At 37.6% G+C, this 16,628-nt stretch overlaps 2 protein-coding genes and 2 pseudogenes across 5 annotated transcripts in view; 2 read left to right on the forward strand and 2 right to left on the reverse strand.

Annotated features, from left to right (window-relative positions):
- Nucleotides 1-16,628, reverse strand: part of LOC119912524 (trichohyalin-like) — a 729,783-nt gene that overhangs the window by 446,085 nt on the left and 267,070 nt on the right. The gene's annotated exons all lie outside the window — the stretch shown is intronic.
- Nucleotides 1-16,628, reverse strand: part of LOC119912537 — a 452,474-nt pseudogene that overhangs the window by 318,684 nt on the left and 117,162 nt on the right.
- On the forward strand, nt 1,294-8,445 carry LOC119912540 (low affinity immunoglobulin gamma Fc region receptor II-like). Of its 2 annotated transcripts, none has more exons than XM_038731773.1 (10): nt 1,294-1,346; nt 1,500-1,544; nt 1,820-2,083; nt 2,169-2,417; nt 2,686-2,820; nt 3,651-3,707; nt 5,474-5,527; nt 7,244-7,309; nt 7,461-7,558; nt 8,315-8,445. In XM_038731773.1, exons 1-9 carry the CDS (start codon nt 1,316-1,318, stop codon nt 7,556-7,558), a joined length of 999 nt encoding a protein of 332 aa, XP_038587701.1. In that variant the 5' UTR covers nt 1,294-1,315; the 3' UTR covers nt 8,315-8,445. The 2 variants fall into 2 exon arrangements, with proteins under 2 accessions (XP_038587701.1, XP_038587702.1); XM_038731774.1 differs by having other exon boundaries at nt 7,464-7,558.
- On the forward strand, nt 10,135-15,214 carry LOC119912532 (annotated as a pseudogene).

A 16,628-nucleotide genomic window follows, 5' to 3' on the forward strand; every position in this document is an offset into this window, starting at 1 on the left:
GTGTAATAATATTTATGTCTGGCGAAAACACATTTTATGTACTGTGAATGGTGTACTGCAGGAGGCAGCGTAGAATATGTGAATCAAATGTGTGTTAAAAAGAAAGAGAGACAGAGAGAAACACTGGGGAAAAAATGAAAAATAGGTTATTATGATACTGATAATATATGATCCCAGTGTGTCCCATGTATTTGTGGAAACCTGAGGCATCACCTGTCATGAAGGGTATTATCACTCTTATAACATGGCCACTCACCAACAAAATGCCAGATGTTAAAGCCAATATAAATTACCCTTCCTCTGTGTAATTATAGAACCATAAGTTTTGCATTTTGAGGAAGCATTTTTAATGATTGCTTTAAAATCAAAAACGTAATTAACCTATTAAAACAGAGTATAGTGCTGCGTCTATAACATACTTAGCTCTGCCCCTCAGACTTTTAGCAACATTACTTCAATACTCCTCTCTGTCTTCCAACAGTTAGTTGATTTGGACTTCCATATTCGGAGAAATATGTTCGATGGATTGGCACAAAAGTGTGTGCATATACTTGCATGGTTCTCAGACCATTAATCTCAACACTGGGATGTCTATGACGGTCATTTTCAAACTTTTTCAAATATATATGTACGATAAATTGTTAGATAAAAAATAACAATACTGCTGGTAACTGACTTTTCCTAAAAGATTGTATATGTTCATTTAAAATGTGATTTTTTTTACATTTAATTTTGGTATTACTTATTAGATATTGTGTTTGCAGTAGTAGTATAGCAGTATAGAAATTGTAGTAATTATGTAATTCCAGCACTTGTACTGCTAATGACTTCATACAAGCTTTAGTGGCACCATGAGGTTATCATTATCTTTTTTTTTTACATTTCAATATGTCAAGAACTAACGACATCTTTCAAAACTAAATTCACATCACCTGCTTGTCTTCGTCACCATGTTTTTTATTGTGAGCTTGTTGGCCTGCAGATTTTAGCATTTAGCTCAAAGTACCAAGCACAGCTTTCCAGATCAGCTAGCACAGCTGTTACAGACCCATATCTTGGTTTAAGCCTCACAGACACCTACACAAAGTAGTTATAGTCACTTAAATTTATATTTGAATCTATATTTGCTGAAACACTGAGGCTATTTCTGCCAGGTCAACCGCTCTGTTTCTGAGAAAAGGTCATCAAACTGAAGCACAAAATTAGTGTTGCATCAACAGCAGACATAAGCCACACAGGAAGAAACATATCCCCACCTTCTTCTTCTTCTTCTCACACTTCAGTCTGATGTTCTGACAGTCAGTAACGAGACAACATGAAGGTCAGAGCTCTCTGCATCAGACTATGTGAGTACTGACTATTTGATAAAAACAAAACCATAAAGAGGTTGTTAAAATCAGTTATGAGATTTAATAGGAGTAGCTGTAGGAATCAATAAAGCATGTAGATGCTGTAAATGAATTTCTGTGATGTTCAGCTGTTTTCATTTGTCTCTCCAGTGATGAATGTGTTATTCCTGCTGTGTGAACCTGATCAGAAAGTTGGTAAGTATCAGTTAGTTGATCATTTAATTTGATCAAATATTTACCTTTTTGATGAATGCATTTCATTGTGGGGACGTGTTCGTTGGAAAGTATTAAAGAAAAGAAGAAAGCAGGAAAATGTCTTCTTTTGAGATTTTGGTGAACTGGCCCTTTGTTTATCATTTTTATGAACAGATACATTCATTAGTTTTTATTTTGGTTCTGTTATTTTAGAACTATATTCCAGGTGTTTATATGTGAATTGAGAACAGATCTGTTTGTTTTCTTTGTTTCAGTGTCTCTTCATGTCGTCCCAAACAGTCTGCAGTTCTTTGAATATGACGCTGTAACTTTCCATTGTGACGGTTACTCTGTCTCAACTGCATGGAAACTTGTACATAGATTAAAAGGGGAAGCTCTCTCATGTAGAACTACAAGTAAGGTGACAACAACAGAGGTGACCTGTACCATTAAAAATGTATATCCAGATGACAGTGGAGAATACTGGTGTGAGACTGGAGAGGAGAAGAGAAGCAACAGCGTCAACATCACTGTCACTGGTATGTTTGCATTAAGACAAGAATCTTTTGTCATAAATTGACCACGAGTTTAACATGAAATAAATATCAAACACATGTTGATCAGCTGGTTCTGTGATCCTGGAGAGTCCTGCCCTACCTGTGATGGAGGGAGAAGCTCTGACTCTGCAATGTAGAGACAAGAAGAAGACTTCCTCCAACCTCACAGCGGATTTCTATAAAGATGGCCGCCTCATCAGGAGCAGCTCTACAGGAAACATGACCATCCACAGTGTTTCTGTGTCTGATGAAGGACTCTACAAGTGTATCATCACTGATGTTGGAGAATCAGCAGAAAGCTGGCTGGCTGTCAGAGGTGAGACAGCAATGTAACACAATAAAATAATGTCAGATTCCCAGGGTACAACACTTAAATGGTTAATTTAAGTCTCTGAAACAAGTGAATTGAACTGGCGCGGGGATTTTTAGAAGCTCTGATTTGAAAGTTTTTAACAGTGAAAATATGTTTAGAGGTATGTTTATTATCTTCCCTTTTTCACCTTTTAATCTTTGTTAACCATAGTTTCTTCCCAAACTGCACAAACAGCACATTACAAGTTGGCATACTTTCTTTTCTATTCCAGAAAAACCCAAAGAGCCCACCTCTCTCAATCCTTCCTCCTCCAGTTCAAATCCATGGATCATTGTTACTGTTTTATTGCTGATTCTGCTGTTTGTGGTGGGACTACATCACTTTGGAAAAGGTTATTGGCACAGAGGTACAGATACATTTCACTAACAACTTTACTGCTATAATCATTCATATCTTCTGCTGTGCTGCGTATAGCAAGAGGTCAGTCAAACTGTAGTTCTGCTTCTGATCAACGACATATCACAGTCTGTGCACTGCAGCATAAAAGTGGACGCCCCTTAAGTGGCATCTCTAATAATAATAATAAAATATATATAGTCTCTTCACTCAATACTCAGCAGGACTTCACTAATGTATGGAGCTATAAGTAGGCTAACTGAATTTTCCACAACATAGTTCTGCAAATATTTCACAATTAAAGTCTTGTCAACAAGTTAAGGTCTTCTATCCACATTAACACCAAGTGGGTTTTAATTTGAAACATTTACAGGAAGTGTTGAGGTATTTATTTTTATCTGTGACATATTGTAGTCAGTCAAATTTCCAACATTTTAAAATTAATCAGGTATCAAACTGTAGACTGGAAACAGCAAACAGCAACACAATGAACGCATTTAAATAAGCCTAATTATATTAGGCCGATTGTAGAAGAAGAGCATTTAGTCGCTATAATTAAAGTTAAAAGTGAATTTTTCATAATAACGTGTTAGATTTATTTCCGCTACTGAAAATAAGCTCAACCCGTGCGCTCCCTTCCTGGACCCCTGCCCGGCGAAACTATTCTGCTCAAAAAATGATATTCGGGCCAGCTCTACTTATATAACACCATTCATCACATAAATAAAGCTCAGGAAAAGAAATGTAAGTTGCTATGTTTGCTGTAAAAGTTTTTTATGCATTTAACTTCTGTTGCTGGTTTTCTGTTGAAGCTGTTATTTTCCCTTTCTTGCACTGCAGCATGGCTCTACCTCTCCACACTAACACTTGGATCAGGCTCAGCTGAGGATCGAACAGGTGAGAAAAAAAACATGTATCACCATACAGCATTTTTTTTGGCATGCTAGTAGGAATGCAAAGTTAGATTTACCCTGCCTTCCATTATTAGGATCTTAATATAGGTAAAAATCGCAGACTACAAAGTGCTTTACACAAGAGGACATTTTTAAGAAGTCTAAAAGTAAGTTTAAATTAATTTCATCATGTCAGTGACCTCTTGAACTGGTGTAATCTCTGTGTCAGATCTGAGGTAGGAACCCACAAGCAAAATCAAAAAAGAGTATTCTGTTGAGGTGGTTTATTGTGAAACACACTTTCAACAGGCAGAACAGACAAGTTGGGGGGGGGGGGGGGGGGGGGATTAGTAATGATGAACGGGCTAGCAGATCCAATAGAGTGGAAGTGGGCCGGTGGTGAATCCAAAAAACTAAAAGTACGCCTACCAGAGAGGACCTGGTCAGTTAAGCAATTGACACATTTGGGTTGTGAGACGTGATGAAGCACAAGAACAAGACAAGAAGATTTTTTGCACTATTTAGATTAAATAATGACGCAGATGCTCACGCTCGGCTCTCTGATTGGGTCTTATAAGTAATGCAAAGCAGAAACACGATGCTACTGAGTTTTTGAGTTGGTATTTTTACTAAAATCTTCAGTACCATCTGCTTCATGTTTACACCGACACGCGCATCAGTGTACCTGAACGGCCAATAGATGTGCGTTTTCAGTCGTTTTAATGTAGACGGAGATCAACTCTGATATGCAGCTAAAATGCTGGTGTGGACGGAGATCGTATTCGTTTTAATTTTCCATTTGTAAACTAAAACGGAGTAGTGTGCATGGGGCCTAAGACTTTCAATATTGAGGATCTGATGTTATTCAAGTCAGCTGTCAACCAACAAGCTAAAGTAAAGTAAAAGGAAAAATGGAGAACGAGGGAGATAGATGTTCTATCGCCCCCTTCTCTGTTGCACTTGTCACACAAACCTGGCTGAGTTCAGCCCTGACAAAACGTAGCAAACCAGTGCAAAAGTATTTGGATTGAACTCGCCCCAGATGGAAAGTAACAACTTCGATCGGCGCCGTTGAGCCAATCAGAATTCAGCTAAACAAGGATCAGTCCACTGAGGGGCCACTCGTATCCCCCCCACAGTAGTGAAAGTGTTAGTTTGGCCCAGACTGACAGACACACAGTGTTCTGCTGCAGCTGACAGGGCGGCCAGTGCGGTCGCAGATCATTTTAAAACATTAGAAACTGAAAAATGCCAGTATTTAGGGGCAATAAACGTCAGAAAATCCATATGAAACTGTGGGTTGTCCCTTCTCTTGCTTCTCCAAAATGTAAAGTAAGAGGGCAATTTTTTAGTTTTAGAAAATAATAATAAATTATTGTGTTTTTCGGGGTGCTTGATGAATTTTATGGTCAAAAAAATGGTTTAAAATTGCCCCTGCAGGTTACCCTCACAGACTCCACTACAGAGAGACAAAGAGAGAGAAAGAAAGAACACAGACAGACAGAAACAGACCACACTCACTCACAAACCAGCTGTCACAAGGCAGGTATCACGGCAGTGAGGTTGTGACACACTGCGTCATTTTTTGTATGACATGGGAAGACCCTGTCCTGTTACTCATTTTGAAACAAGCAACAAATTAGCCAATAGGCAACATGTCTTTCCTGTTTGTTCACAATATGTACTTGTGTAAATAGTTATTTGTCCATGTATTTGTCTGTCTACATTACCTGCCATGTGAATTTAAATACTTTTTTTCTTACTCTGTAGAGTGTGCAGCCGAAGTGACATATGCTGTTGTAACAAAAAACAAAAGGATGAAAGGTACTTAACCAGACACTGTTATTTTTCCTTTAACTTTACGAACTTCATGTCAAGTGTGTAACTGAAAAGCAGTGTGGGTAACACAACATCTACATTGTATATTTAATTTAACAGCTCAAAATTTTGGTTTAGAAATCCACCGCCATGCGCATTAATGTTAACAATAACAGAAGTGTTACAACATTTCTATGCAGTAGGTCTGTCTGGCATTGTCTCAGTCTGTGTGGGTGCTGGTGGTATTTTGAGCTTCCTGAATCAAACCACAGAGAAAATAAAAGGTTGAAGTTCCCATCAGAAGAGTATGTACAGTGGAGGGTGTGAGTTTGCTTTGTACAGCACAAAAGGGTTACCTCTGTAATTTAAGATATGCATTCAATTTGAAGTTGCACACTGTTCTTACACTCTGTTTTGCTCAAAAATGTTTAAGTTTAAGTTTTGCAAAAATTGACTTTATACTTGTGTCAAGCCCGTGATTATTAAACTGAGGTGGGTTTTATTTCCATTAAATTGTAGGAGCCTTTCGATGAGAAATGAAATATGTGAGTTCAGACATGAGATCGAGATTTTAAGAAGCAGTTGTCCGGTAGAACTTGCTCGCATATGTAATATTAGAAAATAGGAGAATAGAAGAGCAAAATCCCGGCCTAATTCAACCACTGGTGTCATGTAAACCTTCAACAGAAAACAGAAATCTATTATCGAGTTAATTTGCATAATAACAAATCCTAGATTTAACTAATGGAAAAAATCCAATCAAAGCAAAAGCAAAATTAGATTTGAGCCTTGTGGCTACCAATGTTGGGAGTAACGGGTTATAAAAGTAACGCAAAACACAGTAATGTATTGCTTTTTGCTGTAACGCAGTAATATAATGTATTACTAATTACTAATATTATTCCACAGTTTACAATTTCTGTAAGGTGCGTTACAAAGCATTTTAACCCAAAATTAGGTGGTCGTGTTTTTTTAATAATTCAACAACACCGAGAAACATTTCAGCAGCCCGACAGGAGTGTCGGGGTTCGAATAATCGATGATGTTATGCTGCTGTGCCTCCTGCGTAAATGCGCACGGCGTCTTTTTTAATGGGGAGACAAAATATACACCATAGAATTCCTTTCATTTTAAAGAAACAGTCAGACATTTTGGGAAATATGCTCATTCACTTTTAGGTTAAATAATGAAGATCACTGCCTCTCTTAAACCTGTGTGTGAAGTGTGTAGCTGGGTCAGAAGGTAATTATCTTTGCTTAACATGATGTTTACTATCCAAGATGATCATAAAGCTAAGCAAATGTAAACACAACAACTTGTGGTATTAATGGGAGCTACATACAACAATTTCTTGGCAAACAGTGGGCAGAAACTTCAGACTTTCATTTCTACATTTTGTTTGTGTACAACTAAAACAAACAGTATTTGTCATTTTATGAGCTTTAGAGAAATATTTTGTAAACTTTGGAAAGAAAAGGGCTAATTGTTTCCCTCTGCTTACAGACTTTATGCTAGGCTTAGCTAATCTCCTCCAGGCTCTAGCTCCTTACTTAATGGACAGATGTGAGAATGGTGTTGATCTTTTTATGAAACTCTTGCTAAGAAAGTCAGTATTTATTATTTTCCAAACACATATTTAAAATCAACCTTAAATTGAGGCAGAGCACCATCACAGATAAAATATTTATCTATCAGCTGAATAACACATTCTTTCTCTGTCAGATAGGGATGAATTGTCATGTGGACCTGTTTACTACACTTTGAGCCTCGGTGACACTCAACAACTGGGTGAGACAGACTAGTTGTGGTTAAAGCCATTTGAATGTTAGCTTCTAAATAACATCAGGGACACAACCAAATTTGTAATAAAGTAAGTGAAACGAGTGTTCTAGTAAGTGAATATTTTTACACACCGACATAATTCCATCTATTTTCAAAGCAGAGCCAGGAGTATCCTGCAACGCAGCGCTGTCATTTCCCTCAGAGGGTGTCAACCCACTTTTAACAGAAGATGCCTTATACTCTACAGTCCCGTAGGTAAGACTGAGGGTAATACTGGCTTTTTTGATCACATTCACAACCCATCTTCATATGGGAGGAATGAGAAAAATTGTAAAGTTTTCCTATGTATACAACTTTCAAGCGTTCACATCATTGGACAGCTCAAGATTGGTTGGATGATTGCAGAGTTGGTCACATAAGGGTGGAAAAATACTGTGACAATACACTATTCACTATACATGCATCTGCATTTAATTATCTTAATGAATCTTAGCTGACAATGGGCATCCATATTTGGTTAGTTTTCCAGGCATGTAATGATTAACTCTGATATGACTTTTATACTGTCACCAGAGCACCACTCCCAACAATTTCCTCTGTACAACTTTCGTCACAACTTTGATTGTCATGCTTTTCAAATAAGACTAATGTTTCCTAGCAAAAATGTTTCAATCAAATTTGGGAATTGTCGTATGAAGTCAGCATTTTTAGATTACCTTCATCATTTAGGTCTTTGTAAATGATTTTTGTAGTTTGAAATAGGCTTTATGTTAAAATGTGTGTAAAAAGTCACCAAATCCTACTTTCTTGGATTCATTCCTTTAGTTCTTTTAATACAGAAATACACCTCATTTGTTTTATAAAGTCAAGTCTTGAAGCAACATTTGGGAAGAAAAAAAAATTCTAGGCTTGATGATTTTCACATAATTTTTGACTTCGTCCATCTGCAATGTATTATTATTATATATTATATATATTTGTGATTGTTCTGTAAATCCTTGTGTCTTACAGGTAGAGGAGTGACAGCTGAATGAAAAGGAGCATTGAAAATTGTGTTCACAGTTTCACTCAGTGTACCTGAATTAGCAACCATAAGCTATGAGCGCAAACAGGAAAGTACTGATAATGTGATTTAATAAGCTATTTCAGGGAAAACAGTTTGCATTCTTTCAGCCCCATATATGTTTACTACATTAAAAATATATAGTAATTTCTATAAAAATAATGTGGAAAAACAAATTTACTTCAGGTGAGTGGCGTTAAGTTGTTACTTTGAAGAGCAATACAATAGTGCAACTTGTTTGTCAACTGTCTGTACATTTATGAGAAAAGGAAAAATTGTGTATATTTGTATTTAAAAATTTGATTGTAAGAGGGTAAAGCATTTAAAAATGGAGAAATGTGGTTCACTGTGCAGCCTTCTGAGCTCTTCAGTTCAGTTACTAAAAGCATATGAGACTATGATAAACCGATTCTTCTTAAAAATAGACAAACTGTTAAACCAAGTTGTTCCATCCTCTGAGTCTGTTCACACGTGTCAGAATGCAGTTCACATGAACAGAGCTGCTGCTGTTTATAAATACACCCACTGTGGTCAACCGGTATCTAGTGATGCATCAAGTTTATCTGAAGCAGACACCTTGAGTTTGTGGTATGATACTATACACATGTCTTATAAAAGTCTTGAGGTCAATGATAAGAAGACAAATAATAAATGCAACTGCTATTACAGTGTATAAAAATAATGTTCTACTCGCCAAAGTGTATTTTTTGTTAAGTGCATGGTGTGTTCTGTGATGCAAAACACAACTCTTTTTTCAGGGTCCTTGTAATTTGACCAGCAATTTGATTAATTGTCTGTTCTTGTATTAATGAATGAAGGCAGCGTGTGTCATAATTAATAAAAAATTTAATCTTAAGCAAAGTTGGAACACTTCACACAGTTTAATTAAGAGACATATTTCTAAAACAAGCTCCTCCAACCTAAACAACAAAATAGGTCATTTTAACCGGTTGGTTGGTTCACCGGTCGACATGCATAAAAACACTGACTTGGATTTAGGCACACACCCCAGGAAAGGTTAGGGTAAGGGTAAGGGCCTACTGGGGCTGACAACGCCTTTAAGGCTAATATGATAGCTAACGCTACAAAGCAAATTGAGCTAATGCTAATTTAGCTACTGAAAACTTCTCCTGGGTGAAAAGGGTCCACCCAACCCACCACCACCAAAACATAACTCGCTGGCTCTTTATAATAGGTGGCTATCATTGTCATGTGTTTCCTTTGTACAGCCACTAGAGGTTGCTGCCACAATAAACGTAAATTAGTGTCACTAATATAACCGATATGGTGGTTTTTCTGTGAAGGTTCTACTTATACCACGGATTCCTGTCCCATAACTGCCTGCTTTAGCTGATTGTCTTACTATAAAATACAACTGATAAGTTTTGCCAGGTGATTTTTGTTTTAATGTTTAATGTCAGCCAAAGAATTGAATTCTCCTTGACAAATTAAAAACACCTTGAAAGACCACAGTGTACAATGGTGTCAAAGTAAAAGTATTCTAAGCGGTGGTGACGCCACACCTTCTGCCACAACTGAGTGAATGACATCCATGTGGTTAGCACGGAAAATCCAAAATGAATCAATAATAGAAATACTGCTTTGGTTAATTCCTCCTTTCAGTTCATGTTAGGTTACAGTGAGGTGAGATGATGAAGTTCTTGTCATGTTCTTGTTCATTCTGAGATGTTGGTGATTAATGCATGCAAGGACAAGCCCTGATGGGAAAAAAAGGCAGGAAGTATAACCGTTTATAGTCAGATGAGGTAACATGCCAGAAAAAAGTATTTAAGAGGTCATGGTCACTTACTCACTAACAGCAAATTCTGACATTATAGCACCTCAGAGGGTAAGAATCTGTCATTTTATTCAGTATTTTATCTTAGACTATTATTCAAATTTCACCTTGGAATGTATAAGAAGAAAAATGTTGTAAATTATGAGTTATTTATAAACAAAAAATAGAACATGAATAAAAACAAAATGTCTTTACATTACTAAAGAGTAAATGGTCCAAATAGCAAAATGCAGTTAAAATATATTTAAATGTTTTAACAGCAAATATGTAAATGAAAGGACTTTTTAAGACTTTCTTTAGGTTTTACTTTGTTAAATTAATTCTCTATTTGTTGGAATAATATCATCATCAAATTGCATGAAATGTAAAAGTAAATGTATATGACACGCTGTGAGACGGTTTTGTCAGACAGGGAAGTCCGGACTTTCCAGAATTGAAACATTTAATGTATTCTTCTCTTCCCCGTCATCCTTTTTCATGTCACAAAAGAGGGAAAGAAGGCAGTCTTATAACTGAGATGGATCTGCATGAGGGAAAATGGAAATTATGTGAGTATTTTCTAGCAAAATTGATGTTGAAGACAGTTTTGTATAGATTTTCAATTGATCTTTTTAAAACTGTTTTGTGATCAAGTGAATATTTTTGTTGTAAATGTCAATCACGGGCCAGCTACTTATATTAAGCATCTGCGATTTCGGGTGTCTGTATGAATGAAACGATTACATGGTGAAAGTGCACACTTCCTCTCAGTGGTCATTTGATTTATCCCCTGTCAGCAATTCAGTCCCACCAAAGAGAGTTCTAGTTCTGCTTTACGAGGTTTAATCTGGTATAGTTTATCATTGCATGACAAAATGTGGAGAGGTAAATTTTTTGCTTGTCTAGAGGAATTAGACTTGATCAAAAAAAACTCGTCCTTTAAATGTTGGAACTGAAACTTTGACCGTAACTGTGATGCAGTTGGGGTTAAGTTCACATCTAGTGGCTCAAATAGAATTTGGAACTATAAACTATGTAGGACTTCACCACTTTGACAACTGTGCTTCAGGAAAAAGAGCAACTGCACTGACTCAATAAAGATTAAAAATCATTTGATTTGAAAAGTTTCCTGTTGGATTGTGTCTGTGTGTGTGTTTGTTTCCAGTTGCTGTCAGTGTGCTGCTGCTCACACTGTACCCAAGCCATTCTGCTGCAGTCAGCATGAAGGAGCATCTGGCTGATTGTCTGGAGGACAAAGACTACAATGTGCTGCTGCAGACTGTGCAGACCGGCCTCCCACACATAAATACATCTCACCATGTTGTTATTGTTGGAGCTGGTGTGGCTGGACTGACGGCTGCCAAGTTACTGCAAGATGCAGGTCACAAGGTACATGCAACAGACTGATATGCCATACATGTTATTATAAACACTACTGCACAACAAAGAATCATTTCTGTGCTATCAAAGTTTACAGGGCCCCTATTCAGTTTCCCCTAATGCACGTAACCACATTAGTTTGTGATCATTTGAAATGATTTGATTTGGGCACAGGGGCCCTCTACAATAAAGAGCATAAAAATCAGGTAAAAATGCAGGAGCCAACTTGAGGCCACTGCTGTTCATTTCATATTATGTGTTAGCGGTGCATAATATCAAACACATGTACACTTAATCAAATTAACACAATGGCCCTTGACGGTCTAGGGCCTGAGGTAGTTTCTTACTTTGTCTAGTTGGCAAACCATCAACTTAAAAAACAATAGGTAATAACTTTTAGTAGTAGTAAAAGTAGTATAAGTAGCAGTACTAGTACCAGTAAAAATAGTTGTAGCATCGAGAATAGTTTTTCAGTAGCAGTAGGAATACGAGTAGTGTTTGCATTAGAAGTCAGATTGATATCAGTAGCAATATTGGTAGTAGTAGTAGTATTAGCAGTATTAATATTAGTTAGTAGTAAGTCAAACAATAGCTGTAGTAGTACTACCTGACTGGCCTCGCTTGAATTATCTATTTGTATTTAACTGTCGACAAGGTAACCATATTAGAGGCTAGTGGCCGTGTTGGAGGACGGGTGGAGACCTACAGGAATGAAAAAGAAGGCTGGTATGCTGAACTGGGAGCCATGAGGATCCCAAGTTATCACCGGTGAGTTAATGTCAATTTTTTTAGGTGGTTGATTTGTAGGGATACCATCCTTACAAAGACCTTACAAATACAGGATAACTCTCCCACCATCTCCTCTGTCAACAGCATTGTCCGCTGGTTTGCTGATGAACTGGGAGTCAAGCTGAATGAATTCATCATGGATGACCCCAACACCTTTTATCTGGTTAATGGTTTGCGGAAGAGGACGTACACAGTGAAAACAAACCCTGACGTCCTGAAATACAAGGTGCGGAGAAATGAGAAAGGGAAGTCAGCTGACGAGCTGCTACAGCAAGCTTTACAGAAGGTAAGTAAGACAGAGGAAAATAAAGAGGGATGGAGTCAAAAGGCCTTGACTGAAACAATGAACTTACTGCTTTAGCCATTCTGAAATTTCATATGCCAGATCAGTATCACAAATTTCCACATCCTTGGAAAGTGGGTGCTGCAGGAAGCTTGTTCTCTCTGTCACTAACCAGATAATAAGTTAACGCAATTCAAGCAAATGCATTTGTCTATGCGCAGTTTATCATCTGCATAGAAGAGTTATGTAAAATCGGATGGTGCAGAAGAGCTTATATAAAAACAAATCTGTGTCAAGCTGAATCTTCAAAGAAAGCTTCTCCTTTGCGAGCAAATTCACTTATGTAGAAGTCCAAATTTAGCTGTAAAGTGTATGTAAAGATATTAACAGAACATTTAGCATCATAGTTATGTAATCACCAAAGAAGATGTGTCCTCCAGGAACACTAGTTCTGTATCACATTTCATGACAGTCAATTAAATTCTTCACTCTGGACCAAAATGTTGGATTTAACAGACACACTGGCTTTGACGCTTGGTGGCTTCAATTGACCTCATTCTGTTGTCTCCAGGATCTTACACTGGTTTGCTTTGCATGTCAGGCTTGGCCACTGAGTTTTATCCAGACAGATATCAAAGCTCATTTTTTTTGTGTGTGAACACTCACAATAACAGCATCAGTTCTCTCACATTTTCCTTTCCTTGTTTTTTTTTTAGGTGAAAGATGAAGTGGAGGCTCATGGCTGCTGGGCTGCGCTGCGAAAATATGACCGTTATTCTGTGAAGGTAAAACACCGTGTGATTTCATGAAAGGTTGTAAAATGAGAATCACTTGTGATATTTTCAGCCTGTCCTCACAATTGTGTCGTTTTTATTAGCTACCTGTTAGTCGCTTGACTTTCTCCTGTGGGTGATGTATTGTAAACAGTGAAATTTTTTCTGAGCCTCTCTGACTGCTCGACTTTGTTGTGTTTAACAGGAGTATCTGAAAGAAGAAGGAGGTCTGAGTTCAGAGGCAGTGAGGATGATTGGAGACCTGCTGAACGAACAGAGCCTAATGTACACAGCGCTGAGTGAGATGATCTATGACCAGACTGACATCAGTGACAGCGTGATGTGAGGCCCTGCATCCTACACTGTCAACTGTTTAAAATATCACTTTGTTTGCGCAGAAGAGTTTAAAAAAAAAAGACAAAAGAAAAAAGTGACAGAAATCAAAGGGAATCATAATGGAAGGAGAAACTGAAGTTGTTCACGCAAACATACATTTAAAGCAACATTGATTATTATTTTTGGCCACTTGGGTCATTACACTGAATAAAATTAAAAACGCAACACTTTTGTTTTTGCCCCCATTCATCATGAGCAGAACACAAAGATCTAAGACTTTGTCTATGTACAAAAATGCCTATTTCTCTCAAATTTTGTTCACAAATCTGTCAAAATCTGTGTTAGTGAGCACTTCTCCTTTGCTGAGATAACCCATCCACCTCACTGGTGTGGCATATCAAGGCTGGCCACAATAAAAGGACACTCAAAAATGGGAATGATATCAAACAGTGCTGAAATCACATAATAAATACAAAAAGAACATGTAGTCACATTTGTGCTCAATTGATTGAAACGAAAAATTTGTGTTTTTTTACTTTTTAGGTACTATGAAGTGACCGGTGGGTCAGACCTCCTAACCAAAGCTTTTCTCACTGTCCTTGATGTCCCCATCCTTCTCAACTCAAAGGTCAAACGCATCAGCCAGTCAGATACGGGTGTAATTGTATCGTACCAGAAAGGTCACCAGTCCTCTTTGAAGGACCTTTCTGCTGATGTCGTTCTTGTTACAACCACGGCCAAAGCAGCCCTTTTCATGGACTTTGATCCACCTCTATCCATCAGAAAGATGGAAGCCCTGAGGGCAGTCCACTACGACAGCTCTACTAAAATCATCCTCACCTTCACCGAGAAGTTCTGGGAGAGAGACTGCATCCAAGGAGGAAAGAGCATTACAGACGGTCCCTCTCGTTACATCTATTACCCCAGCCACAGTTTCCCAACAAATGACACCATCGGGGTCCTCCTGGCCTCCTACACCTGGTCGGATGACTCCCTCCTCTTCCAAGGAGCGAGCGACGAAGACCTGAAAGAGCTGGCTTGAGAGATTTGACAAAGATCCACGGCGAGGATATCAGGTCTCTCTGCACAGGGGTGGTGGTAAAGAGGTGGAGTGTGGATCCTTACAGCTTGGGTGCCTTTGCTCTCTTCACACCCTACCAACATTTAGAGTACGCTAAGGAGCTCTTCAGAAGTGAAGGCAGGGTGCACTTTGCTGGTGAACACACAGCCTTCCCTCACGCTTGGATTGAGACATCTATGAAATCTGCAATCAGGGCTGCTACCAACATTAACAAAGTGGTGCTCAAAGACTCGGCTAAGTGTCCAGCACGAGATGAACTCTAGAGTCTGAAGAACTGAGTCCAAGCAACTGAGTGTTATAGTGTTAATACCAAATTGTGTAGTATATCTATCTAATCACACAGAATGTATAATATATTGAAATGCCACTTTCTTAAAATATTAATTAGTACTTGTTTCATAATGACTTAAGTGTACACAAAGAAAAATAAAAGTATTTCATGAAGAAGATTTAAAGAAAATCTCCAAAACAACTTTCTTCCAATATACTGTCCATTCACAATACATGTTTTTCTCTCCGTCCATCCATTCCTTTTATCTGTTTCAACCTCTCTTAGCTTAATATTTAAACCACGTATTCCTTACTTTTAACTAGCTATCTCAGCTCCTTTACTAGCACTCCCAATGTAAACATGTAGATTTAAGGTGTTATAACAGGCTGGAAGGAGTGTGTACAGTGCATTGCTCCTTAAGAAGGTACAAGTACTGTACAAGACTAGCGTTGGGTTGGATATGATGACATATACCGTGAGACGATATAAATTTGTCCATCATCAGATATTGTCATGCTGTTTATTCCCTATGCTTTGGTATGTATGGGTGTATATGGCCATAGGTCATGTTAATGAGCTGGAAGCAGGACTGATTTATGGCAATGGGAGTATGTTATCACAAATAACATAATAATATCAAACCTTTAAATTGAACAACTTTCTTTCTGCAGACTGTGGACTTCTGGTTATCTTCACTATGGCCTAGATTTCCAAAGAAACCACAGTCATCCAAGAGTTGAAGAAGATATTCACTACATGCACATGCAAATGTATCGTATAAATACCAAAAATGCACTGTGGTAGAGCTTTCAAATATTTTTCTTACTTCGTCAAACGCTAACCCAATTTAGGATACCATACCTCCATGTGCCACACACTGAAAACATTACTGGGAGGATGAAAACATGATCGTTAGCTGATAAAATCTAAGATAAATTATATTTGCATTTTTGCGAACGTTCCCATGAGATAACAGACAGCTTCCCATGAGCTTGAACGGTTGTGGATCACCTGAATGCAGGAGCTGTTAAATAATGAACTGAAAGCATACAGGATGTCATTACCTTTGTGGTCAGGTGAGTCAGGTGAATAAAAAAAATGCATTGAGGCAAAGTATGTTATATAAGAAAGCTTTGGTTTCACATTCGAACACTGTAACTTCAGCTTTTGTTGATCAAGCTCCTTAAAAGGTAGGAATCAGCCATTTTATCCAATAATATCATTAAAACTCAGTATGATATTATCAGCATAAGAAATTGTTATTTTTTCTTTCTTCTTCTTATATGAGGAGTTAATCTGAAAGCATTACATAGCCTAGAGATTAAACCATAGCCTGAGTGGAAAGTTACTTCATTGCAACAGTGACTGCTAATGCAACAAAAATAAAATAACAAGTAATAAGAATGTCATAATAATAAATAATATTAAAATGTTAAAACACAATTCTACTAGAGACTCATAAGAATAATAAGATTGATCATTAGCTAAAAATTATGTATCTGTCTCTCTTCCTTAAGCCACCAAAACAAAAAGAAGTCAGGCTTCCAACTGAAATGGATCCAAATGCTGTGA

The sequence above is a fragment of the Micropterus salmoides genome, unplaced genomic scaffold (genome assembly GCF_014851395.1).
Source record: "Micropterus salmoides isolate LMB-PRFRI ecotype aquatic unplaced genomic scaffold, ASM1485139v1 Ms_hic_scaffold_2, whole genome shotgun sequence".
NCBI classification, from domain to species: Eukaryota; Metazoa; Chordata; class Actinopteri; order Centrarchiformes; family Centrarchidae; genus Micropterus; species Micropterus salmoides.

What these genes read in the sequence shown, in the direction of transcription:
- LOC119912540 (XM_038731773.1), top strand. Translation starts at nt 1,316, where the DNA reads ATGAAGGTCAGAGCTCTCTGCATCAGACTAT. An exon ending in TGAACCTGATCAGAAAGTTG is followed by an intron (nt 1,545 to 1,819) that starts GTAAGTATCAGT and finishes TCTTTGTTTCAG; the next exon opens with TGTCTCTTCATGTCGTCCCA. An exon ending in AAGCTGGCTGGCTGTCAGAG is followed by an intron (nt 2,418 to 2,685) that starts GTGAGACAGCAA and finishes TTTCTATTCCAG; the next exon opens with AAAAACCCAAAGAGCCCACC.